Source organism: Geotrypetes seraphini, chromosome 3 (genome assembly GCF_902459505.1).
Source record: "Geotrypetes seraphini chromosome 3, aGeoSer1.1, whole genome shotgun sequence".
Classification (NCBI taxonomy): Eukaryota; Metazoa; Chordata; class Amphibia; order Gymnophiona; family Dermophiidae; genus Geotrypetes; species Geotrypetes seraphini.
In genome coordinates this window covers 201,037,808-201,065,673 of record NC_047086.1, presented here as the reverse complement: position 1 = coordinate 201,065,673, position 27,866 = coordinate 201,037,808, and the positions used below count along the sequence as shown (strand labels likewise).

Sequence of the window (27,866 nt, the reverse complement as noted above, 5' to 3'; positions counted from 1 at the left end):
GGCTGCAGCTTTGGAGCTTATGAATAAAATCCAGCCTGTGGTCCATGCGCCTTCAATGGGAATGGAGTTACGCTTGGTAACCTGCACCACCAGAGAATCTAGTTTCGATGGAACAAAGAGCTGTTTAAATTCAGCATCCATCGGATAAAGCCTTACCATGGCTTTAGCTGATGCTCCTCGCAATGTGCACCCCAGCCGTATAGACTAGCGTCCGTTGTCCCAATGTTCCGTGAGCTTAATTGTAATATCTTGAAGAGTGAGAAAACAGGTTATCTGTGCTTTTGTGCTGCTTATAAGCAAACACTGTGTAGTAGAGGCCTGTGGAGTATTTATCTGAGATCAGATGCCTCCACCAGTCCGGATCCGACCCCATCTCCAGCTGAAGCAGCATCTCCTAATACAAAGGATCCTGACTGGTAAAGTAAAGGCATTGAAAGAAAGCCCTCTCCATTCCAGTCATGGTCAGACTGGGCCTCACTGTTTGCATATAGCACTGTTGCTGGGGAATTGCTCTCTTGGTGGGGGGGACCCCTGGCACCAGCATAGTATGATCCCCGAGGGTTTCATGTGGTCCTTATCAATCCTGTAAGTTTCAAACATATTGAAAACCCCCATCTAAGACATCCAAAATGGCCCCTGTAGATACTCACAAGCTCCTCTTTGGGGTTTTGCGGCAGCGCCACAGCTGCACTTCAGCGGGGACACACTTGTGCTGCTTCCCAGATCGAACCTGGACTTTTTCATGGCCCTCGCTCCATCTGGGCACTAACACTTCCCAACGGACTAGAGGAGGCTAATCCAGTGGTTCCCACCCCATCATCGCTATGTGGCACATGGGAAAAGAACTATCTTCAGATGGCCATCCATTGCAAATTTGGCATGAACCAAAGTTTCCTGGCCTGAGGAGTCCATCACACTTGCTTTTAAGCAAAATCATGGTGTTTTAAGGCAGATAAGAGGCTTATCTTCGAACTGTGAAATCCAAGATGGCCACGGCATCAAAAAATAACTGTCCCTTGAAGGGAGGTCTAGCTAAAGTAGTCTTGGAAGTGGAATCACCAGCCCACTATCTGATCCAGAGCATCCTGTGGGCAGAAATAAGAGTACGCTGACACTTTTGCCAAAACCTGAATAAAGGTCATACAGTGCGTCAGCAACATAACCTGATCCAGCCAAAGGAAGTTGAGGAGGATCCACAGCCTCGCTCTTTAGCATGTGCTTCTGAAAGAGACAGGCACATGTTACAAAAGGACGCCTAAAGCAGCTATATCAAAGTCTCCGGAGAACCACATCCACATGGTGGTCTTACATATCTTTAAGCACCAAACCACCTTCACTGGGTAGAGAGGTGCACTTGTTGCCTACGCAACCAAAGAATCCACCCTAGGCTGACCCAGAAGCTGCTGGCACTCTTGTGCCAGAGGATATAAGCAAGACATGGCTCTTGCTATCCTAAGAGCAGTTTCCAGAGAGTTATACTTCTCCGAGATTAGAATGCTCGGGGTGCCAGGGAAAGGAAGCAGACTACGAGTGCACACCACAAAGCCAGGAGGAGGAAGTGGACAGAGCCGGCTGAGTGACTAAATTCAACTCCTGCAAAGACTCCGAAACAAGAACCAAAGCTGCAGACTTAAATAAACACAGAACTGTGGGGATGTCCCCAGGTTCTAAAATCCCTGAAGAATCCGCAGATCCAGCACATAGTCCCTGGACCTCCGTCCTGAGAAGCACTGCACTTGTAAATAAGGGATCAACAAGCTGGTCTTGATCATAAGGATCTCCAAGATTAGGATCAGGCAGCGCAAGAACAATAGCTGACTGAGCTGAGGACGTGCCCATAGAAGCAATGCCACTGAGAGATATATCTTAGGCGGAGCGGGACTGTACATGGGAAGAATGGCGGCCTTGAACTCATTCTACAAATGTTTCATAAATTCTGAGAGCGCTTCCGGCTCCTGAAGCATAGAGTCAACCTCAGATGACTTAATTTTGCATTTCTTAGGCTGAGGATCCGTAGCCAGGCGCACGGAACTAGCAGCCATGCCAAAACCCGAAAATAAAGATCATCCCACTGAGCAAGCCAAGCATTATATCGCCTGCTTAAGCATGGGAGGGGCTAAGCTTGGCTGCCCCATGCAGTACAAGGATGCTCTTAAGTCGCTAAATTTGCACAATTCTGGCAAGAATTCACATTAGGAGAGCCCAGGGACTCCATCCGAACAAGTTTTGAGACAAAACGGCAGTTTTGGAGAAGCAGGGAACTTTAAAAAAAAAAAAAAAAAAAAAAAAAGATTGCTAAAAATCCAATATGGCTGCTGCTAAGAAATTTGCGCCAAAATCATGAAATTTTTAACATTAAATGAAGTGCAAAAATGGCGATTTTAGGATTTTTCAAGTGGGGGAATACAAGGTGACGTGCAGAAACCCTTAAAACTTCATAAGAACAGCCTTACTGGGTCAGACCAATGGTCCATCAAGCCCAGTAGTTCATTCTCACGGTGGCAATCCAGGTTTCTAGTACCTGGCCAAAACCCAAGGAGTAGCAACATTCCATGCTACCAATCAAGGACAAGCAGTGGCTTCCCCATGTCTTTTTAAATAACAGACAATGGACTTTTCTCTCAGGAAATTGTCCAAACCTTTCTTAAAACAAGCTACGCTTTCCGCTTTTACCACTTTGATTTTCAGACCTCTCCTGATTCACCTAACGGGCTGTAGTGGCCTTTACTGTGACCTATGTTGTAATGTGCTGCAGCCTGCCTCAGCTCTCTAACAGTAGCTGGAATCGGAGAATCCCTGCCTCTTCGACTGCTAGTCAGAACCTATGCCTGACTTCACCTCTACCTCTGCGTACTGACGGACGCACTCGGAGACTGGCAAGACACCGTCGAGTCTCCTACAGATGCCTAACAGCCTGTGCTTGAACTTTTATTCAGCAAAAGGAGAAAGATGGGGACAGCCCCAAGCTCCTATGAAGTAAATGCAGAACAAACACACTGTTGCTGGCATGCATGCAGAAGGGAAAAACTGTAGGTAGAGCTAAGGAGCCCAGTGAGGTACAGCAGAAGCACAGAGAAAAAAATCAAGAATGGATTGCTTCTGTAGATGGCACGTGGCTATGGGGACAAAACCCACCTGTCTAGAATGTCTCGCCTATTGCACCGGAAACAATTTTAAGAACGCCTCCGATTTAGTTTTTTAGGCCATCAGCCTGTTGCTCACTCCGCCATGCTGTATGCTGGGAACTGCAAGTCTTGAAGCTGAAAACAGCTTACAGGAAGAACTGCTTCAACAAGCCTGGAATCCAGGCTGCTTGTGTCTTCAGACTACCTCTTGGGCCCAACGAGCTGGCTAGAGATATCAACCCCCACTGGACCTCACACATGCAAACGGGGGGAGGAAGCAGTCGGCCCGATCCTGGAAATAAAATACCACAAAGCCACTCACCATGCATTCAGGCCCACTGGTGATGAACCTGGGGCAAGCTTTGCTTCTAAAAAATTAGTCCCCAAGCTCCCAAACTTGTAGTGCAAGCTGTCAAAGTGGGTGCATATAAAGCAGTCTGCCCCTTGGAAGCAGACCCTTGACCTCAGAGTCTGCACACTCCTGCAGCCAGAGATATCCCAAGATTGGGATTCTCTGCAGCACTAAAAAGCCTAACAAATGGTCAAAAAAGCAGAATGTAATTGAAAAATAAACGTGAGCAGAAAAGACCAGCTCCTACCATCTCGTTTGTAGAGAGACCACTGAGGAATTGGAGGACAGCCCAGAGGGATGCAAGGTGGAGCAAAAGAATGCTAATAAGGTTCTCTACAATTATTGTGAGAAGGGATTGACTACCCACAGATTCAGGAATAGTGTTGAACTAGAAAAGCCAGCTTCCATCTGAAGTAGTTTCCAATCCTGAATATCTGTACAGTAGGGTGGGCCATGGTAGTATGCAAAAACATCAACCTTGTCAAATCTCGTCTCCATTTGGTATGTCTTACTCATGTGTCAAATTTCAGCTTGATTAGACATGTATTATTTGTTTGTGTGTTGTATATGTAGGTGATTAGAAATATGATGGCAGATAAAGGCCAAATGACCCATCTAGTCTGCCCATCCACAGTAACCATTATCTCTTTCTCTCTCCGAGACCTCCCACGTGCCTATCCCAGGCCCTTTTGAATTCAGACGCAGTCTGTCTCCACCTCTTCCGGGAGACTGTTCCATGCATCTACCACCCTTTCTGTAAAAAAGTATTTCCTTAGATTACTCTGGAGCCTATCACCTCTTAACTTCATCCTATGCCCTCTCATTTCAGAGTTTCCTTTCAAATGAAAGAGACTTGATTCATGCGCATTTACATTACATAGGTATTTAAATGTCTCTATCATATCTCCCTTCTCCCGCCTTTCTTCCAGAGTATACAGATTGAGATCTTTACTTCTGTCCCCATACGCCTTATGATGAAGATCGCATACCATTTTAGTAGCCTTCATCTGGACCAACTACATCCTTTTTATATCTTTTTGAAGGTGCGGCCTCCAGAATTGTACACACTATTCTAAACAAGATCTCATAAGAACATAAGAATTGCCGCTGCTGGATCAGACCAGTGGTCCATCGTGCCCAGAAGTCTGCTCCCACAGTTCAGCAGGAACTTGTCTAACTTTGTCTTGAATCCCTGGAGGGTGTTCTCCCCTATAACAGCTACAGGAAGAGCGTAACAGTTTTCTACCACTCTCTGGGTGAAGAAGAACTTCCTTAAATTTGTGCGGAATCTATCCCTTTTAACTTCAGAGAGTGCCCTCTCGTTCTCTCTACTTTGGAGAGGGAGAACCAACCCGTCTTATCTACTAAGTCTATTCCCTTCATTATCTTGAATGTTTCGATCATGTCCCCTCTGCCTCCTCTTTTCAAGGGAGAAGAGGCCCAGTTTCTTTAACCTCTCACTGTACAGCAACTCCTCCAGCCTCTTAACCATTTTAGTTGCTCTTTGGACCCTTTTGAGTAGTACATGTAAGGCGACCAGTGTTGGACGTAGTACTCAAGGTGAGGCTGTACTATGGCCCTGTACAGCGGCATGATAAACCTTATCCGATCTATTTGTGATCCCCTTCTTAATCATTCCTAGCATTCTGTTCGCCCTTTTCGCAGCAGCCACGCATTGCGCGGACGGCTTCATTGACTTGTCAACCAGTACTCCTAAGTCTCATTCCTGGGGGGTCTCTCCAAGTACCGCACCAGACATCCTGTATTCGTGTATAAGAGTTTTGCTACCGACATGCATCACCTTACACTCATTTGTCATGTTGCAGCCCATTTCTCGAGTGTGTTCGTCACATTGCAGGTCTTCGCAATCCTTCTGCGTTTTCATTACTCTGAATAGCTTCGTATTGTCCGCAAATTTAATCACCTCACTCATCGTACCAATTTCCAGGTTTATAAATATGTTGAAGAGCACGGGTCCAAGCATCGAATCCTGTGGCACTCCACTCGTGACGCTTTTCCAGTCCAAGTATTGTCCATTTACCCCTCTCTTTGTCAACCAGTTTTTAATCCACATGAGTATTTCACCCTCAATTCCATGGCTCGCAATTTTTCAAAGTAGTCATTCATGCGAAACCTTGTTGAACACCTTCTGAAAATCCAAATATACAATGTTGACCGGGTCACCCTTGTCTATCTGCCTGTTTACTCCCTCGAAGAAGTGCAGAAAGTTCGTCAAGCAAGATATTCCCTTGCTGAATCCGTGCTGGCTGGTCCTCATCAGATCGTGTCCGTCTAGGTGATCAGTGATGCGGTCCTTTTATCAGTGCCTCTACCATCTTTCCGGGTACCGAGGTCAGACTCGCCAGTCTATAGTTTCCCGGATCTCCCCTCAAACCTTTCTTGAAGCTCGGCATAACATTCGCTACTTTCCAGTCTTCTGGAATCCTTCCCGATTTGATCAACAGAATGGCTATTAGTTGAAGCAGTTCAGCTATAGCCCCTTTCAGTTCCTTGATTACCCTCAGATGGATGACATCCGGTCCCAGGGATTTATTGTTTTTAAGCCTATCAATCTGCCTGCATACATCTTCTAGACTGACCGTCAACCCTGTCAGTTTCCCATCTTTGTTTCCTGCGTATAGCCTGTTGGCTTCCGGTATGTTGTGTGTAATCCTCTTCAGTAAATACAGATGCAAAAAAATGTGTTCAGTTTGTCGGTGATGGCTTTGTCCTTCTTTAGCACTTCCTTTATTCCATGGTCATCCAACGGCCCCATCGCTTCCTTCGCGGGTCGTTTCCCCTTAATATATCGAAAGAACGGCTTGATTTTTTTTTTTTTTGCCTTCTTGGCTATTTTTTCCTCGTAGTCTCTTTTGGCCTAAAGTCTTATACAGGGGCATCAATACCTCCTTTTTCCTACTGGCCATACCTCTCCCTATGCAACCTAGAATCCTTCTAGCTTTTGCTGTCACCTTTTCAACCTGTTTGGCCACCTTAAGATCATCCAAAAACACATACAATAAAGGGTGTTCAGGTAAATATCCAACAATGAAAACACACTCTATGGTATCATGCACCCAAAAGAGCTTACTTGACTCTAGGAGTGGGCCTCAGAGACCTGAATGTCGGGCAGTAGACTGCTAGATGAATTTGCAGGTCTAAGTCTCAATCATTGGCCCAGACCAAGTCATTAATCTAATTTTTGTATCTTTTAAAAAAATTTTTAAACTTTTTTTTTGTTTATAAATATTTTGTAAATTTTCAAATATGCATAATAAATCATTTAAAGATAGTGCCTATAATTTAGAAAAGCACTTATCTTAATGAATGCTGTAGAGGAGTGTCAGAACTGCTTAGAAAAAACTTGATGGGGCCTCCTTGCTAGGCTTCGTCAGGGGATAGTGATTTAGCAGAACCTAAATGTTGAAAAAACGGCAATTTTAGCTTATAATAGCATATTATTTAACACGAACTTTAAAATGAACTTTAAAAGTGGTACTAAATAGTCACAGCAACCTACTCACGGAGCACAACTCTCTGCATGGCTTTGAAATTCTTTCAAAATGGCGCCGTCGGCTGAGAACGCCAACATTTAAATATCCAATAGTATTCAAATTACATCGTCATTTTCAAGAACCAATGAAAATAAGGTGAACTACATTCACTCAATAGAAGGCAGACCAATCAATCTTATCCGGCACTCCGGCTGCCCTCTCCTGCCTCTCCAACTGCCTTGTCCTGTCTCACCTGCTAAAAACATTATTTGAGTTGGGGGCGTGGCTTGGACGCGAACTCTGATGGTTGGGTGAGAGAGTAGCTCCGCATAAACAAGCTATATATATAAGAAATACTACCAAAAAAATATATATTTTAAAAAGAAAATACTGAAATATATCAGAACATGGCTTCAAACAAACAAAATAAAGCTGACTTGGGAGCCGGAGTATCTGGAACAGGAAGCAACAAGAGGTCGAAACCAGAACCGGGTACACCCTCTAAAGTGCCGCTGCCGTCAGAAAAAAATCTCGACGTTATGGAAGAACTGAGACAAATAAAAGAGATTGTCTTAGATAGTAATAAAAAACTACAAAAAGCGATTGAAGAAGCCGCAATCCTTACAAAAAGAGTAGACATGACAGAAAACAGAATTTCTACATTGGAGGATAATTCAGAACAACTAAACATAGATATGAGATACAGCAAAACCATTTGGAAAGAGGTGACAGAAATTAAAAGAAATCTTGAAGATAGCCAGAATCGTGAGCGAAGGAACAATTTAAGAATTATTGGACTACCGGAAGGAGTGGAAAAAAACGATCCGATAGCCTTTCTGGAAAAATTTCTACCTAAAATATTACCATTAAAATTTAAAACAGAATTGGAAATCGAAAGAGCACATAGGATTCCAACACAAAGAAACAATACTCAAACGGGACCGAGGACTTTAATATTTAAACTTTTAAGACATCAACATGCAATAGAAATATGTCAACTAGCCAAGGAAAACAAAAATCTAAAATGTCAAGACTCAAAGATACATATTGTACCAGACTTTGCAAAAGAAACAGCATCAAAAAGAAAACAATTCCTGGACATGAGACCCCAACTGAGATCCTTAGGAGCTAGGTTTGGTCTCCTTTATCCAGCGGTAATGAAAGTTACTATCGCTAACAAAACCCAAAACTTTATGGAACCCAAAAAACTACAAGAATTTATGGACCAACTTGATCAACCAATGACAACTTAAAAACAATTGATGGCTACTTTTAATATTTATTTACTTATATATACTCATATAGTAAATAAATCTTTCAATATAGAAGAAAATTGAAAACATCGGTTAAAGATTCAAAACTCTCAGGACAACGGAAAATTTGCACGAGGACCGAATTAAAAAATTTGAACAGCATGCAACGTTCTCAATAGGAAGCAAAGAAGAAATAAAAATCTAAAGAAATCCACATAATTCAATTCTAGAACTATTAAACAAGAATAGACTTACATGTAAAACTCTTAACTGGACAGAGATCCATCTTGAAATGGTGACGAAGGAAGATTTTCTCTTTGACAAAAGAATAAGGGATGTGCTGATTGGTTAGAAACTATTGGGGGCGGAGTATAGAGAGAAAACAGAGCCATCCTTCAATCATAACATGATTGGTTTAATCGGGTGATTTCCTGTAAGAGGCGGTACTTCCGGCTAAACTTGCGTTTCAAATACAATAGATTGCGTTTCAATAGAAAATATATACAAAAAATCTCAATCTGAAACGAAAGTTTACCGGATAAGTTTTTGATTTTATTTTATGGATTCTCTTATATCTCATAAATATTCCTCATATAAAAATATATATATATTCCTCATACAAAATATTTATAGTGGATAAATTTAAAATAACAAACTCTGATACTTTGGAATACAGTAATGGGAAAATGAATTTCTTTTGATCTTAATATTTTTAAATTAAAATAGAAATACTTCATTTATCTATAAGAAAGGTTCTTAAAATCATAAAGAGTATATCATATGAACATAGAGGATGAACAATGTTTTATATTTAAATAATATATTTATTTATTTAATCACTTAAGTTTACAAATTGTTTTATCATATACAAAAATTTATATAATATGATGATATAATTTTATATATTATTTCATTTGGAATGAATTATCCTTATAAACTTAAAAAAAATATACAAATATGGATAAAAATCTTTTAAATTTTAAGAAGGATCAAATTAATGAAAAATGTTTATGACTAAATTTTTTTTTTTTTTTATATATTAATTTGATTTGAAAATCTATTGATATATGTAAAAAAAAAAAGAAAAAAAAAATTGATAGTAATTTAGATATTTTTTTTTTATATGTTAATTTGATTTAAAAATCTATTGATATGTATAAAAAAAAAAAAATTTGGTAGTAATTTAGATAAATTTATTAATAGCTTGGGGGAGTTATTTAAATCTAACCTCAATCTGCGTATCCAAGTTTTCATAATAAAAAGGGGAGGGAAGGGAGGGATGGGAGGGAATAGAGGGGGGATATATAAGAAATGGATGGATAAGGGGAGGGGAAAGGATATAAAATATTTAAATTACTGGGAAAATTTTTTCTTAAAACCATTTATTGTTTACTATCTGAAAATTAAAAAAAAAATATAAATGGATTTTAAAATAATGTCCTTAAATGTTAATGGTCTAAATCATATGATAAAAAGGAAAAAAGCTCTATCATTTTTAAAGAGGCAAAATTCAGATATATGCTTTATACAAGAGACCCACCTTTCACATATTGAATCTAATAAGCTGGAAGGAGGTTGGGTCAAACACTGTTTTTTCTCACCAGCTATAGGGAAAAAGGCAGGTGTTGCTATTCTAGTTAGTAAAAAATGTTCTGCTTCATTCAAATTAAAAGCTTCAGATACTCATGGAAGATGGGTAATAGTGGAAATGAATATGGGAAATACTACCATGATGTTGATTAATATATATGCCCCTAATTCGAACCAAAATGAATTTTTTAAAACCCTTCAACAACTGATCTTACCACTAGCTACTTCAAATCTAATAGTAGCAGGGGATTTCAATGCTGTAATGGATCCTTTATTAGATAAAAACCCAAGTAGAGTTATGAAATCTATGGGATTAGAAAATTTGATACAATCTTGTGATTTAACAGATATTTGGAGAATACTTCATTTTAATGATCGGGAATTTTCCTTTTGTTCTCATGTTCACAATTCTTTTTCAAGAATAGATTATATATTTATTTCAAATCATCTAGCACAGCAAGTGACACAAGCAGCCATTGATCCTATTATTTTATCTGATCATGGTGGAGTATGGATAAAAATTAAAATTATAGATCAAAATAATAATAGACCAATTTGGAAGTTCGATAATACATTGTTGGCTGATCCAATTTTTTGTGAAAATCTTTTAATAAAAATGAAAGAATTTTTTCAAATGAATGATAAAGATGAGATTAATAGAGAAATTTTATGGGATGCTTTTAAAGCATCAATTAGAGGACAAATAATTTCCTATTCGGCTTTTCTCAAAAAACAAAATAAAAAACAATTTTTAATTTTAGAAAAAGAGATTAAAAAATTGGAAACAAAATTAATAGAAAAATGGGAATATTCAATTCAACAAGAATTATTAAAACTAAAAATTAAATATAATGAAATCTCATCTAAAATGATTAGAAAAGAATTATTTTCTCAGCAAACATTGTATTATGGTAACTCAAATAAGTCGGGAAGAATATTAGCAAACTATCTTAAAACAAAAAAAAGAAAAACAAAATTAATAGCTATAAAAGATGAAAATGGAGACACATTTACACAAATTGAACCTATATTAAAACAATTCCTAAAATTTTATAAATCTCTTTATTCTTCCGAGACTTATAAAAATAAAGAAAAAGATGGTTTAGAATTTTTGAAAATGTTAGAGGGTCCAAAAGTTCCTGAACATATAAAACGAAGTTTAGAAGAACCAATATCAATAAAAGAAATAGGAACAGCTTTGAAATCCCTTAGAGTTGGATCCGCTCCAGGTGGTGATGGATATACAGTTGAATTTTATAAAACATTTCAAAATTTTTTACTACCCTATTTACTAAATCTTTATCAATATCAACTTAATAAAGGTTGTATTAAAGGCACTATATCAGAATCTTTAACTATTGTTTTACCAAAACCTAATAAAGATCCCACTTTGGTCTCAAACTATAGGCCAATATCTTTAATAAATGTAGACGGAAAATTATTAGCAAAAATACTTGCGTTAAGATTGGCTAATGCTCTCCCCCACATTATAGGTATGCATCAAACAGGATTCGTTGCTCAAAGACATTCATCTCACAATACCAGATTAGCATTCCATATGCTATATTTAACAAAGAAAATGAATGAACCTACTTTTGCTATTTCATTGGATGCAGAAAAGGCTTTCGATAGAGTAGAATGGCCTTTTATATATCAGGCAATGGAATGGTTTGGTATAGGTCCTGGATTCATACAAATGATAAAAACATTGTATAGCTCCCCTTCTGCAAGATTATATATCAATAATACTTTTTCAGAAAAATTTAGTCTACAAAGAGGAGTTAGACAAGGATGTCCCTTGTCTCCTTTGCTGTTTGATATTGTTTTAGAACCCTTAATATTAGCTATCCAACAAACAAAGGAGATACAAGGTATACCTCATTCAGATAGAGAATATAAAATATCTGCTTATGCAGATGATTTATTATTATATTTGAGAAATCCAGAATCTACCATTCCATATCTACTTGAACTAATTGAGAAATTTGGAACTTTTTCAGGATATAAAATTAACTGGAATAAATCAGAAGTTCTTCCTCTAAATGTATATTGTACAAAAGGTTTATTTGATACATTCTCTTTTGTTTGGAAGGAAGAATCTATTAAATATCTTGGAATTTGGATAACAAAAACAGTAGATGAAACAATGAAAATTAATGAAAAATGTCTAATACAGAAAGTGACAGAATTCTGTGAGCAATGGAATCCTTTACATTTATCTTGGTGGGGAAGAGTACAAACAGTTAAAATGATGATTTTGCCTATAGTTTGCTACCAAATGGGAATGATACCAATTTTCTTTCAAGAATCTTTTTATACAAAATTAAATAGAATTTTGACAAAATTTATTTGGCTTAATAAAAAACCAAGAATTGCTTTAGTGTCGTTGCAAAAACCAATTAAGGAGGGAGGGGTAAATTTTCCCAACTTTTATAGGTATCATCAAGCCTATATTTTACAACATGGTATGTATTGGATCCACCCAGAACCCACTGATAATATTCCAGACTGGTTTTGGCTGGAATGGAGACTTATATTTCCATTACGTCTTAGTCATGTAATTAGTATCAAAATGCCAAAGTTATACAAAGATCATAAAATATTTATAGATACCTGGAAAACTCTAAGATACATAAGTAATCTAACTCAAATTCCAATTAATAAATCAACTACTCAAACAATATGGCTAAACCCCAAGATCAAAATTGGCGGTTTTAAAGTCATCTGGAAACATTGGATGATAGCAGGTATTCGTATTTTGGATGATGTGATAAAAAATGACAAATTGCTGGAGTTTTCACAATTGCAACATAAATTTGGTCTTAATAAAACACAATATTTTAAATGGTTGCAATTGAAGCAATCTATTCAGGAAGGGTTCCCTGAATGGAAAAACCTTGCTAAATATCACAGTTTAGAATTCTTATGTTTCCAGATGGACTCGATAGGACATAAAGCCGCACAGTGGTATAAAATAATATCTGGATTTATAAATAAAAAACCAAAAAATGCTCTTAGAGACATTTGGCGCATTGAGATAAAACACCAAATTAGTGCATCTCAATGGCCACAACTTTGGTCTTGGAGGTTAAAATGTACGGTATCAGCATCTATGAGACAAACTTGGTTTTTTCTTCTTCACAGAGCATTTTGGACCCCTACACGTTTACATAGAATTGATAGCTCTAAATCTAATAGATGCTGGCACTGTCATGTTGAAATTGGGACATTAGATCATCTTTTATTCTTTTGTCCATTTATCTTATCATTCTGGAAATCAATTTGGCCCCAAATTAATAGAATATTAGAAAATCCAGTAGCCTTAACATATGATACTATATTATTTGGAACAACCATGAGAGCAAAAAGCCAAATTTCATCAAGTAATAACAAACTTTTATTTATCCTAACTGGAATAGCAATACAACAAATCACATTCAATTGGAAACAACATGATAGATTGAATTATATGTTCTGGTGGAATTCTGTATGCCATATATATAAAATGGAACTCGCTATTGCAACACATAAAGGATATATGAATAAATTTCAAAAAATATGGGGACCATTAAAAGATTTTTGCAAAGAATGATAAATTTTCTCATGAATAGAATTTGGAAAAATCTGAAGACCGTTAACAGATTTCTTTAATGGATGATTAACTTTTCCCATGATAAGATATTTGAATAGAGGGGAATGGGGTGGGCTTTTAATTCTGATTATTATATAATAATTAATATATGAATGAATTACAATAAAAATTGATTTATGTATTAATGATTGGGAGGGAGGGAGAGAAAGGGGATTATTATATCTAATAAGAATTATATAAATTTTGATTTCTTGCATAATATTATAACTTTATATAATATTAAATTTCTAATGAAATGTTAAATTTGATATTAATATATGAGTTAATCAAGTGTGTATATTCAAATTTCTAATGAGTTTATTGAAACACTTGTTGTAACATAAGAAAATGAATAAAAATTTAAAAACAGAAAAAAAAAAAAAAAAAAAACATTATTTGAGGTTTTTCAACATTCACGGGCATTCCTGGAACGGAATTCCACGAATATCAGGGGAGTACTGTACACCACATCTAGCACATATCCTCTATCAATTTCCTTGGGTCATCCAGTCAAAGAAATTGATCAGATTTGTCTGAGATCTACCTCTAGTGACTCCAGGTTATGCATGATTGCAAATAATTAGTTTGTATGTCATTGTCTAGCTTACGATCTGCACCTAAAAACTGACTCCTTGGGAAGTCAGTCTACCAGCTGTCAACTGCTAAACTGACACGTGGACTGGATGATTTTCAAATGGTCAACTTTCATCACTATGACAAAGGAAAAGCTTTACTGGAAAGCTATAAGTTGGTGGTATGGGATCAAGCCAGGATACTGACAACGCATAGACTCTTTCGTTAGGAGGCTGAAGAAACTACACAGAGTATTTGTCCCTAAAGAAACACAGAACTTGTCAACGAGAAAATGATAGAATGAAGAAATCTTTAAAAGTGAACTCAGTATGACATTTCAAAAAAAGATGTTATGACTGAACTTAAAAATGAAGATCAAGAATTCCTACAGAAGCAAAGGCAGAACCTGTTTCCTTGTTGTATGAGTGAAGTTGGCTTTCAAACAACTGCAAAAGAATGCAGAAAGAGGCACAGCTAATGGGGCTTCAATTTTGCCAGCTCTTAAATAGGAGTGATGCCCCCACTAATATGCCATATGGAAGAGGCAGAGAGAGAGAGAGGGGAGGGAAGATGCTGTATGGAGGGGAGATGCCGTAGAGAGAGAGGGGAGGGAGATGCCATACGGAAGGGGCAGAGAGAGAAGGGAGGGAAGATGCTGTACGGAAGGGGCAGAGAGAGAGAGAGGGGAGTTGCTATAGAGAGGGGAGGGGGATGCCATATGGAAGGGGCATAGAGAAAGGGGAGGGAGATGCCATAGCTAGAGGGGGAAGATGCTGTAGAGAGAGGGGGAGATGCCGTAGAGAGAGAGAGAGGGAAGGGAGATGCCGTACGGAAGGGGCAGAGAGAGAGGGGGAAGATGCCATATAGAAGGGGCAGAGAGATGGGAGGGAGATGCCGTAGAGAGAGAGAAGAGGGAGATGCCGTACGGTAGGGGCAAAGAGAGATAGGAGGGAAGATGCCGTATGGAAGGGCCAGAGAGAGGGGAGGAAGATGCCATATGGAAGGGGCAGAGTGAGGGAGGAGGGAGATGCCGTAGCTAGAGGGGGGGAGATGCCATAGAGAGAGGAGAGGGAAATGCTGTACAGAAGGGGCAGAGAGAGGGGAGGGAGATGCCGTATGGAAGGGGCAGAGAGAGAGGGGGAGATGCTGTAAAGAGGGGAGGAGATGCCATATGGAAGGGGCAGAGAGAGAGGGGAGGAGATGCCGTATGGAAGGGGCAGAGAGAGGGGAGGGAGATGCCGTATGGAAGGGGCAGAGAGAGAGAGGGGAAGGAGATGCCGTAGTTAGAGGGGGTAGATGCCGTAGTTAGAGGGGGGTAGATGCCATGTAGAGAGGGGAGGGAGATGCCATATGGAAGGAGCAGAGAGAGAGGGGAGGGAGATGCCGTACGGAAAGAGCAGAGAGAGAGGGGAGGGAGATGCCGTATGGAAGGGGCAGAGAGAGAGAAAGAGGGGAGGGAGATGCCGTAGTTATAGGGGGGTAGATGCCGTAGAGAAAGGGGAGGGAGATTCTGTATGGAAGGGGCAGAGAGAGAGGGGAGGAGATACCGTATGGAAGGGGCAAAAAGAGAGAGGGGGGGAGGAGATGCCATATGGAAAGGGCAGAGAGAGAGAGAGGGGGGGAGGAGATTCCTTATGGAAGGGGTAGAGAGAGGGAGGAGAGGGCGATGCCGTATGGAAGGGGCAGAGAGAGAGGGGAGGAAATGCCGTATGGAAGGGGCAGAGAGAGGGAGGAGAGGGTGATGCCGTATGGAAGGGGCAGAGAGAGGGGAGGGTGATGCCTTATGGAAGGGGCAGAGAGAGAGAGGGGAGGGAGATGCAGCAGTTAGAGGGGGTAAATGCCATGGAGAGAGGAGAGGGAGATGCCATATGGAAGGGGGCAGAGAGAGAGAGAGGGGGAGATGCTGTAGAGAAAGGGGGGAGATGCTGTACAGAAGGGGCAGAAAGAGAGGAGAGAGAGGGGCCGTAGAGAGAGGGGGGAGATGCCGTATGGAAGGGGCAGAGAGAGAGATGGGTGGGAGATGCCATATGGAAGGGGTGGGGAGGTATGAAGATTAGGAATGCAGAAACCAAAGATGACGACAAGTATTCTAAACCAACAAAGAGAATCTTTTTTCTAAAGTAGTATAGTAGCTATTGATAAACATTTGTAAATAGAAAGTGGAAATAAGATAATCTTTTATTGGACTAATTTTAATACATTTTTACTAATTTTTGGAGACCAAAATCCCCTTCCTTGGGTCAGGACAGGATACTGTAACAGTAGTATACTGTACTGACCTGAGGAAGAAGGTTTTGGCCTCTGAAAGATAATTGAAAATGTATTTGTCCAATAAAATGGTATTTTCTTATTTTCCAATTTTCTTTTTATTTCTATTTGTTAATTTGTAAAGTGATAATTATATGTCAGGTTTTTTTTCAAATTTACATCTGCTTTCTGTATTTTTTGCACAGTATTAGGGAACTTTTGTCACTGGTTCTATGGTGTTGCATTGTGTGCAGAGTCTGGCTTCCTGGCAGTTCAGTTTAAAATTTGTCTATGTATTTCTATTTTTAGTTTATGATTATTCCATACTGGGTGAGATTGTATCTGTGTTCTGTGTGTATGAAAGACATTGTTTTCTGTCAGCATTGACTCTGCAGGATCGATGTGTACTAATTTGGCTTTTTTAGTTTTACAATGGGTATATTGATGTTCTGGTGCTCACTGCAATATTCAAAATGCTGCCTTTTCTTAGGTGCATCTTTGATTGTGACTTTTAGATTATTACTAAATTAACTTTTTTTTATATAGAGGAGGAGGATGTTAAATGATCAGCTCTGGTTGTCAAATATGCTAGGTACACCACTGATCAGATGTAATCTGTGAGGCTCTTAACCTGGTGTCCAAGAAGAAATCCTTCCCTCACACATTGGTAGGCACCCTCACTTTCTTGCCTTGTAAGAGTAGCCAGGGTAAGGTACAACATATAATTCAAAAGTAATATGAAATTGAAAAACCTATATAAAAATCTGTTCATTGTATACAGTTAATTACGTGTCTCACATTGGTGCAGTATGGAAGTAGTAAAAATGCTCTTTTCAATGGCTAATGATTAGTGAGAATTTTTGTGCTTGACTGACCTTAAGTTAATATTTGCAGGTATCCATAACACAGAATGGCCCATCTCTACTCCTGGATCCTGCAGATAAGAGTAAGTTGGGGGGGGGGGTTGAAGAGTTTCTCCTGCCTTCTAATTATTTTGGTGTTGTAGCATTTGTGAACTTGGCATGGACTTGCCTTTGTTATCCCAATTAAGTATCCAGCAATATATTTTGGTCCACATTGGGAGCAATAACACTAAATATGATAACTAATATGGCAGCTTCTCTTTTTTTAGAACAGCGTGTATGTGTGTTGCTTTTTCCACTTGTGTTTAGTGAAATATACACCACCATGACCTTTACGAACAGCAACCTGGGCATGTACATTATCATTTTATTTTTTTAAATCATCTTTTAGTCCCATTTTGCAAAGCACTTGTAATGACAGTGACTAGACTTAAGCAAACATATCAGATTCTACGCAGGAGTTTCCATTTGGATTGTTCCCTGATGGTTGCTACTTTACAGGCTGCGGCCTTGTGTTTCCAATCTCCACGGACTGTTCCCGTTTTTTTGTTACTTTATCAGGCTATGGGTTATTTTTACATTTTGTTGTTTGCGGTTTTATTTGATCCCTTATTGACCTGGGACCCCTGATGAAGGTGTGTTAACCGAAACACGGACCGTGTTGGGTCCCTAGGTTTGTTTTTAAGGTGGTATTATTAACCGCACACAATTATTTTATACAAATAAATTTAGCCTGCATCATTGTATGTCTCTCTGCAGTTCTCTTTGTTTTTGTTTTGCATCCTTCACTGCAGATTTTGTTGGTTTTCCCCTTTGTTCAGGAGTTGGCCAAAGCCAGGTTTCAATTCCCTGTACAATCTGATATGTTTGCTTAAGTCTAGTTACTTGTCACCATTTTGTTTTTCTCTTTCAATTTAATAAATTGTAACTTCTCCCCGCTCTCTTTATGTTTCATGTTAGTCTTGTTAAGTCAAAAAATATATGTTCTACCCTGTTAGTCTTCTATTCTTGATTTTACAAAACTGTACATCGCTTAGTAAATTTTAAATAAGCGATTTATCAAACAAAATAAAAAACTTGAAACTTGAAATTTAAAACTTGGTGGGCACACTCGCTGCAGAGTGTATAACAGATTCCCTCTACAGCAGGGGTGTCAAAGTCCCTCCTCGAGGGCCGCAATCCAGTTGGGTTTTCAGGATTTCCCCAATGAATATGCATGAGATCTATTAGCATAGGATGAAAGCTGTGCATACAAATAGATCTCATGCATATTCATTGGTAAAATCCTGAAAACCCAACTGGATTGCGGCCCTTGAGGAGGGACTTTGACACCCCTGCTCTACAGCATCCCTAAATAGCCTGTGGAACAAAAGGTGGATCCAAGATCATATTTCTCCTGTTCTGTACTTAATGCATTGGTGCCAGTTGAATAGCATGTGTATGTTTAAAATTTTAATGTTAGAGTCGCATGATGTTGCGCCAGTGAGCTCCTATACCCATGATATAATTTTGACATCCCCAGCGCAAAACTTGAATAATTTTGCAAATCAACTGTTCTCTCCTTGCTTTGAGACAATTTTTTGAGCAATGTTGCACAGTTCTGTTTCTGAACGATGTCTAGATTATCTCACAGACACAGACTAGCATCAGGCAAGGGAACAGAAAACGGCAGACGAGGACTCTGTAGGGCCGCAATTCATCATTTCAGCTTGGGTAGCTGAAATTGTGTTGGGAAGTATAATCAGCCCTGGGTTCCTCTTTAGATGCTAAACTTCAGACAATTGCTGACAAATTAGATTTGGTGGATAGATGCTTGGAATATCTCTACATGCCAATTTAAATGCATATCAACAGTGGTTTTGTACTCTGGAAGATTGTGTGTAAAAGCATGACAACAAACAGAGGCTGCAGACCAAGATTGCAGACCTGGAGGACAAGCTAGATGACCTAAAATATCAGTCACATTGGTGCAATCTTCGACTCATGGGCTTATCAGAGTCGATTAAAAAAAGAACGGAGAGGCTTCTTGGAGGCCTGGATACTGCAATCTCTAAATCTACAATCAAAGCCAGGCCTCCTAAGAATTGAAACATAGAAATAGCCCATCCAGTCTGCCCATCCACAGCAGCCACTATCTCCTCTCCCTAAGAAAGCCCACATGCCTGTCCCAAGCTTACTTGAATTCAGACACAGTCTTTGTCTTCACCACCTTTACCGGGAGCATGTACCACACATCTACCATCCTTTCTGCAATAAAGTATTTTCTAAGATTATTCCTAAGCCTGTCACCTTGTAACTTCATCCTTTGCCCTCTCATTCTAGAGCTTCCTTTCAAATGAAGGAGACTCACCTCATGTGCATTTACACTTCGTAGGTATTCAAACGTCTCTTATCATATCTCTCTTCTCCCACCTATCCTCCAAAGTATACATATTGAGATCTTTAAGTCTGTACCCATACGCCTTAATGACAAAGAGCACAGACCATTTTAGTAGCTTTCCTCTGGACAGACTCCATCCTGTTTATCTTTTTGAAGGTGTGGTCTCCAGAATTGTACTCAATATTCTAAATGAGGTCTTACCAGAGTCTTACACAGGGGCATCAATATCTCCTTTTTTCTACTAGCCATACCCCTCTCTGTGCGTTCTAGCTTTTGCCATCAACTTTTCAATCTGTTTGGCTACATTAAGATCATCACATACTATTCTTCCCAAGTCCTGTCCTCTTTTGTGCACAAAAGTTCACCCCCCTAAACTGTACCGTTCCCTCTGGTTTTTGCAGCCCAAATGCATGACCTTACATTTCTTAGCATTAAATTTAGCTACCAAATTTCAGACTATTCTTCAAACTTTGCAAGGTCCTTTCTTGTGTTGTTCACACCGTCAGGGATGTCTACTCTATTGCAGATTTTGGTATCATCCTCAAAGAGGCAAATCTTACCTGATGGCACTTCAGCAATATCGCTTACAAAAAATGTTAAAAAGAACGGGCCTAACAACCGAACCTTGATATACACCACTGATAACATCCCTTTTCTCAGATCTCCATTGACCACTACCATCTATCGCCTTCCACTCAACCAGTTCCTGACCGAGTCTGTCACTTTGGAGCCCATCCTGAGGGCACCCAATTTATTTATTAGATGCCTGTATGGAACACTGTCAAAGACTGTGTTAAAAATCATCTAAATACACCACATTTAGTGTACTACCTCTATCCAATTCTCTGGTCACACATTCAAGGAAATTGATCATATTTGTCTCACAAAGACCTACCTCTAGTGAATCCATGTTACCATGGGTCCTGTAATCCACTGGATTCCAGAAACTTCACTATTCTCTGTTTTCAAAGCGTTTCTATTACCATATTTATTCCAGGACAAGCAGGCAGGTATTCTCACTAGTGGGTGATGTCATCAGACAGAGCCCCGGTACGGACGTCTCACAAGCACGTGTTGCTTGTAGAAACTTAAAAGTTTCTAGATGCCCGCACCGCGCATGCGCCGGTGCCTTCCCGCCCGGAGATCCGGGCGTGTCTCCTCAGTTCTTTTCTTTCCGCGGAGCTGAGAAGTTCAACTTCATCATGCGCTAGCTGAATTCAGTTAAATTTGCCTTCCTTGTCCGCGTTTTCGCTTTCTTTTAATTACAGTTAACAGTACTTTTCTTTTTCAGTAAAAAAAAAAAAAAAAAAAAGAAGATTATTTCCTCCGGCGGGTCGAACGGGCCGGCCACGTGGCTCAGGCCCACTGGCTTCGACCTCGCGGCGGAGATTTTCCGGCCTATGTCCCGGCCAATCACCGGGTTTAAAAAGTGCAGCAAGTGCCAACGCGCGATTTCACTCACGGACCCTCACCGGCGCTGTTTGCAGTGTTTGGGCCCTGACCACATTCCGAAATCGTGCAGGCCTTGCTCTACCCTTACGGCACGCTCATTCAAGCGGCGTTGCCTATTGTGGGAATCGATGTTCAAGATGGACGCAGCTAAGGATCCCTCAGCCTCCACCTCATCTGATACCTCCCCGGTTCGGGCGAAACCGGTATCGACCCCTCCTGCATCGAGTGTGGTGAAACCGGCATCGTTCACCCCGACACCATCCACGAGCTCGACGTCGGTGCCTGCCCCGGTCTCCTCGGTTCAGGTACCTCTTCCTTCCACAGTGCCACCAGTGGTCATCAAAGTGCCGAAAGCTACTAAGCAGAAGCACTCGGCCTCGAAGGAGCGCGATGACCGTGCAGGAGGACCCCCTTTCGGTGCGGATCCCTCCTTATCGGCTTCGCTACGGTCCGTGCTGGAAGCTCAATTCGTTGAGCTCATGCAGACCATCGGACCCGGGCTCATCGCTGCCATACAGGGTGACCTCCCGGTACCGGTCCAAAGGGGCGGTCCGCCCCCTCCCCCTCCCCCACGCCGTTCGACCTCGAAAACCGACGAGGACGAACGGGGGAGGGCGGCGATGCCCATGCGGCAAGCCTCGCTTACCGATATGCCGCCATTAGAACCCATTACGCCTCCGCGCCTACATGGGACCAGACCTCCGATCGATACTCAAAGCCCTGGGCATAGTCAGGAAGAGTTCTTCCGTACTCCTTACCAGACTTGGGTAGCATCGCAAGAATCCGCATCTCAACCCCAGTTGCGATCCACCGCTTCCAGCCCTATCCACCACTTGGGGGCCTCGGGAGACCATGCGATGCACAGACGATCCCGATCCCCGTCCCGCCATCGAGACGGGCACCGATCAAGACACTCATCCTGGCACTCTTCACGCCCCTCGGAGGTGTCACCGCAGAAAAAACTGCAACGTATGGGATACTCCTCCTCGGAGGTATCCCCTCCGGAGGGACCGGAGTACGAGGAGACACCCGTACCCGATTCTCCTTGCCACTCCCCGATGTCCATGGATCCGGAGGCCTCTTCCTCCTCCAGCCCGTCCCACAGACCGACGCTGGCGGATCAATTGTCTTTCTCATCATTCCTCCGACAAATGGCGGATGATCTGGATGTGACCCTTGACACGGGCTCCCGATACTCCAAAGAGTATCTGGACACCATGCATTTACCTAACCCTCCAACGGAGTCGCTGCGGCTCCCCCTGCATAAATTGCTGGATCAGACCTTCATGCAGTGTTTCGAAACACCGTACTCCATACCGGCGATTCCCAGCAAACTCGATGCTCGATACCGCATCGTGCACCATAAAGGGTTTGAGGGCCCTCAACTCTCCCACCAATCCCTACTGGTCGAGTCCTCTCTTAAACGCTCTCATCCCTCCCAGGTCTACGCCTCTGTACCGCCGGGCCGAGAGGGGAGAACGATGGACAAATTTGGTAGAAAATTCTATCAAAACTCCATGATGGCGTCACGGGTGCTGAACTACAATTTCTTTTTCTCTTCCTATCTGGAGTTCTTCTTGCCGGTGCTCCGCAAGTTCACTCCGTTCATAGACAACCAAGCTCGATTCGAGTTCGAGGAAGTGGTAGCCTCCCTCTCCCAATTACGCCTCCAGCTGATGCAATCCTCCTTCGATGCATTCGAACTCTCGGCACGCGCTGCCGCAAGCGCGGTAGCCATGCGTCGCCTGGCATGGCTCCGTACAATCGATATGGATCCCAACCTCCAGGACAGACTCGCCAACGTACCATGCGCTGGAGCTGACCTGTTCGATGAGTATATCGAAACTGTTACCAAGAAGCTGTCGGATCATGAAAAATCTTTTCAATCCATCCTGCGGCCCAAACCCAAACCTCAACAGTCTCGACCTTCCAGGCCACCCCTGATTTACCAGCGGCGTTACATGCCCAGACAAGCGCCTGCTGCGAGACAACCTGCAAAGAGACAACCTCCCCAGAAGTCTCAGCAAAAACCTCAGCCACCGGCGGCACCTAAGGCTCCCCAGCCCTTTTGACTCCCCTCCCGGGAGCATAACCGACACCGTTCTGCACTCAGCCTCTCCCATAGGGGGCCGCCTCCATCTTTTTTACCATCGATGGGAGGCCATAACCACGGACCTATGGGTCCTTACCATCATAAGAGAAGGATACTCCCTTCAATTCCATCGGGTCCCCCCGGACCATCCTCCAAGAGAGTATCCTTCAAGCTCGACGCAGACCGCCCTTCTTCTTCAGGAAGTCCAAACCTTACTTCAGCTTCGGGCTGTCGAGCCGGTCCCGTCAGACCAATTGAACCGAGGGTTTTACTCCCGGTACTTCCTCGTCCCGAAGAAAACGGGCGACCTGCGACCCATTTTAGACCTTCGGGCCCTCAACAAGTTCCTGGTCAAAGAGAAGTTTCGCATGTTGACTTTGGCTTCTCTATACCCCCTCCTCGAGCAGAATGACTGGTTATGCTCCCTGGATCTCAAGGAGGCCTACACTCACATCCCCATTCACCCGGCCTCCCGAAAGTTCCTCAGATTTCGGGTGGGAAATCTGCACCTACAATATCGAGTGCTACCATTCGGCCTATCTTCGTCCCCCAGAGTCTTCACAAAGTGCCTGGTGGTAGTGGCCGCGGCACTCCGGGACAGGGGTCTACAGGTGTTCCCATACCTCGACGACTGGCTCATCAAGGCCCCGTCAGCCCCAGAGGTCACTTCGGCGACCTTGGCTACAACCTACTTCCTCCAGAATTTGGGCTTCGAGATCAACTTTCCCAAGTCTCATCTACAACCCACCCAGTCCCTCCCCTTCATCGGAGCGGTCCTGGACACCACCCGACTCCGAGCATTCCTACCTCTGCAACGCATGGAGTCTCTTCTTCACCTCTGCCAGTCGGTGTCTACTCGCCAAACCCTACCGGCGAGACAACTGATGGTGCTCCTGGGCCATATGGCCTCCACAGTACATGTGACACCCTTTGCCAGACTCCATCTCAGGATTCCCCAGTGGACCCTGGCATCACAGTGGAATCAGACGTCCGATCCACTATCCAAACACATCTTAGTCACACCTGCTCTTCGGCAGTCTCTACTTTGGTGGATGACCTCTTCGAATCTATCCAGAGGTTTGCTGATGCACTCTCCCCCCCATCAGAAAGTTCTCACAACCGATTCGTCGAATTATGCATGGGGGGCCCACCTGGATGGTCTCCGCACCCAAGGATTCTGGACCAGTGCGGAAAGACTACACCAAATCAATCTACTGGAACTCAGAGCCATCTTCAATGCGCTCCAAGCTTTCCAACACCTACTTCACGACATGGTAATCCTCATTCGCACAGACAATCAGGCCGCCATGTATTATATCAACAAGCAAGGAGGCACGGGCTCGGCCCTCCTTTGCCAGGAAGCTCTACGAGTCTGGGACTGGGCGGTGCGCCACAACGCCCTCCTCAGAGCAGTCTACATTCAGGGGGAGAACAACGTCTTAGCAGACAAACTGAGTCGTCTACTACAACCGCACGAATGGACTCTCCATTCCAGCCCCCTTCACCAAATCTTCACACAGTGGGGGACGCCTCAGATAGACCTCTTTGCGGCTCCCCACAACTCCAAACTGCCTCAGTTTTGCTCCAGGATCTACACCCCTCATCGCCTCGAGGCAGATGCTTTTCTACTGAACTGGGGGAAACGATTTCTATATGCGTTCCCACCATTCCCGCTGATCCAGAAGACTCTGGTCAAGCTGAAACTCGAACGGGCCACCATGATTCTAATAGCTCCTCGGTGGCCCAGACAACCTTGGTTCTCCCTCCTACTTCAACTCAGCAGCAGGGAACCAGTACCACTTCCAGTGTTTCCTTCACTACTTACTCAACATCAAGGATCACTGCTTCATCCCAACCTGCAGTCTCTCCACCTGACAGCTTGGTTCCTCTCAACGTAACCCCTCACCAATTCTCACAAGAAGTGAGGGAGGTCTTGGAAGCTTCCAGGAAGCCCGCCACCCGACAATGCTACTCCCAGAAATGGACTAGATTCTCCTCATGGTGTGTTTCTAAATCAAAGGAACCTCAGCGAGCTTCCTTATCCTCCGTGCTGGACTATCTCCTACACCTATCTCAATCTGGGCTCAAGTCTACATCCATACGAGTCCACCTGAGCGCTATTGCAGCGTTCCACCAGCCCCTACAAGGGAAACCCCTCTCGGCCCATCCGGTGGTCGCCAGATTTATGAAAGGACTCTTCCATGTTAACCCTCCTCTCAAACCACCCCCAGTAGTTTGGGACCTCAATGTAGTCCTTTCCCGTCTCATGAAGCCCCCGTTTGAACCACTCAACAGGGCCCCTCTTAAGTATCTCACCTGGAAAGTGCTTTTTCTTGTAGCCCTTACGTCCGCTCGCAGAGTCAGCGAACTCCAGGCATTGATGGCGGATCCACCATTCACAGTATTCCATCATGACAAGGTGGTCCTCCGCACTCACCCGAAATTCCTGCCTAAGGTGGTCTCCGAATTTCATCTCAACCAATCCATTGTACTTCCAGTATTCTTCCCTAAGCCCCATTCTCACCACGGAGAATCGGCCCTTCACACTCTAGACTGTAAACGTGCTTTGGCTTTCTACCTGGATCGCACCAAGCCACACAGAACCACTCCTCAACTTTTTGTCTCCTTCGATCCTAATAAGTTGGGAAGACCCGTATCAAAGCGCACCATCTCTAATTGGATGGCGGCTTGTATCTCTTTCTGCTATGCCCAGGCTGGATTATCACTTCCTTGTAAGGTCACAGCCCATAAGGTCAGAGCAATGGCAGCCTCAGTAGCATTCCTCAGATCAACACCAATCGAGGAAATTTGTAAGGCTGCCACCTGGTCCTCGGTTCACACATTCACCTCACATTATTGTCTGGATACTCTCTCCAGACGGGATGGACAGTTTGGCCAAACAGTATTGAAAAATTTATTCTCTTAAGTCGCCAACTCCCCCTCCATCCCACTGAGGTTAGCTTGGAGGTCACCCACTAGTGAGAATACCTGCCTGCTTGTCCTGGGATAAAGCAATGTTACTTACCGTAACAGTTGTTATCCAGGGACAGCAGGCAGCTATTCTCACGTCCCACCCACCTCCCCTGGGTTGGCTTCTCAGGCTAGCTACCTGAACTGAGGAGACACGCCCGGATCTCCGGGCGGGAAGGCACCGGCGCATGGGCGGTGCGGGCATCTAGAAACTTTTAAGTTTCTACAAGCAACACGTGCTTGTGAGACGTCCGTACCGGGGCTCTGTCTGATGACATCACCCACTAGTGAGAATAGCTGCCTGCTGTCCCTGGATAACAACTGTTACGGTAAGTAACATTGCTTTTTCGCTCCATAAGACACACCTGAAAGAATTGCTGTTGCTGGATCAGACCAGTGGTCCATCACGCCCAGCAGTCCGCTCACGCGGCGATCCCTAGGTCAAAAACCAGTGCCCTAACTAAGACTAGCCCAATCTGTGTACGTTCCGTTCAGCAGGAACTTGTCTAAACTTTGTTTTGAATCCCTTGAGGGTGTTTCCGCCTATAACAGCCTCAGGAAGAGCATTCCAGTTTTCCACCACTCTCTGGGTGAAGAAGAAATTACTTACGTTTGTACAGAATCTATCCCCTTTTAACTTTAGAGTGCCCTCGCGTTTTCCCTACCTTGGAGAGGGTGAACAACCTGTCTTTATCTACTAAGTCTATTCCCTTCATTATCTTGAATGTTTCGATCATGTCCCCTCTGTTTCCTCTTTTCAAGAGAGAAGAGGCCCAGTTTCTCTAATCTCTCGCTGTACGGCAACTCCTCCAGCCCCTTAACCATTTTAATCGCTCTCCTCCTGGACCCTTTCGAGTAGTACCATGTCCTTCTTCATGTAAGGCAACCAGTGCTGGATGCAGTATTCCAGGTGAGGGCGTACCATGGCCAGTACAGCGGCATGATAACCTTCTCCGATCTATTCGTGATTCCCTTCTTAATCATTCCTAGCATTCTGTTCGCCCTTTTCACCGTTGCACATTGCGCAGACGGCTTCATCAACTTGTTGACCAGTACTCCCAAGTTTCTTTCCTGGGGGGTCTCTCCAAGTACCGCACCGGACATCCTGTAGTCGTTTATAAGATTTTTGTTACCGACAAGCATCACCTTACACTTATCCATGTTAAACCTCATTTGCCATGTCGCAGCCCATTTCTCGAGCGTGTTTGTCACATTGCAGGTCTTTGCAATCCTCCTGCATCTTCACTACTCTAAATAACTTCGTATCATCTGCAAATTAAATCACTTCACTCGTCGTACCAATTTCCATGCTGTTTATAAATATGTTGAAGAGCACGGGTCCAAGCACCGAACCCTGCGATACTCCAATTATGACGCTTTTCAAGTCCGAGTATTGTCCATTCACCCCTATTCTCTGTTTCCTACCCGCCAGACCAGTTTTTAATTCACGTGAGTATTTCACCCTGATTCCATTGCTCGCAGTTTTTCGAAGTAGTCGTTCATGCGGAACCTTGTCAAACACCTGAAAATCCAAATATACAATGTTGACCGGGTCACTCTTGTCTATCTGCCTGTTTACTCCCTTGAAGAAGTGCAGCAAGTTAATCACGCAAGATCTTCCTTTGCTGAAGCCGTACTGACTGGTCCTCATCAGATCGTGTCCATCAAGGTGATCAATGATGCGGTCCTTTATCAGCGCCTCTACCATCTTTCCGGATACCAAGGTCAGACTCGCCGGTCTGTAGTTTCCCGGATCTCCCCTTGAATCTTTCTTGAAGATCGACATAACATTCGCCACCTATCAGTTTTCTGGAATCTTTCCCAGTTTGATCGACAGATTGGCT

General features: G+C 42.8%; 1 protein-coding gene across 1 annotated transcript in view; it reads left to right on the top strand.

The window, feature by feature from the left end:
• The window catches only part of LIMA1 (LIM domain and actin binding 1), a 198,674-nt gene that overhangs the window by 108,432 nt on the left and 62,376 nt on the right, over positions 1 to 27,866 (top strand). The window contains 1 exon segment of the mRNA XM_033939149.1: positions 17,160 to 17,211. Coding sequence (XP_033795040.1) covers positions 17,160 to 17,211 — 52 coding nt within the window.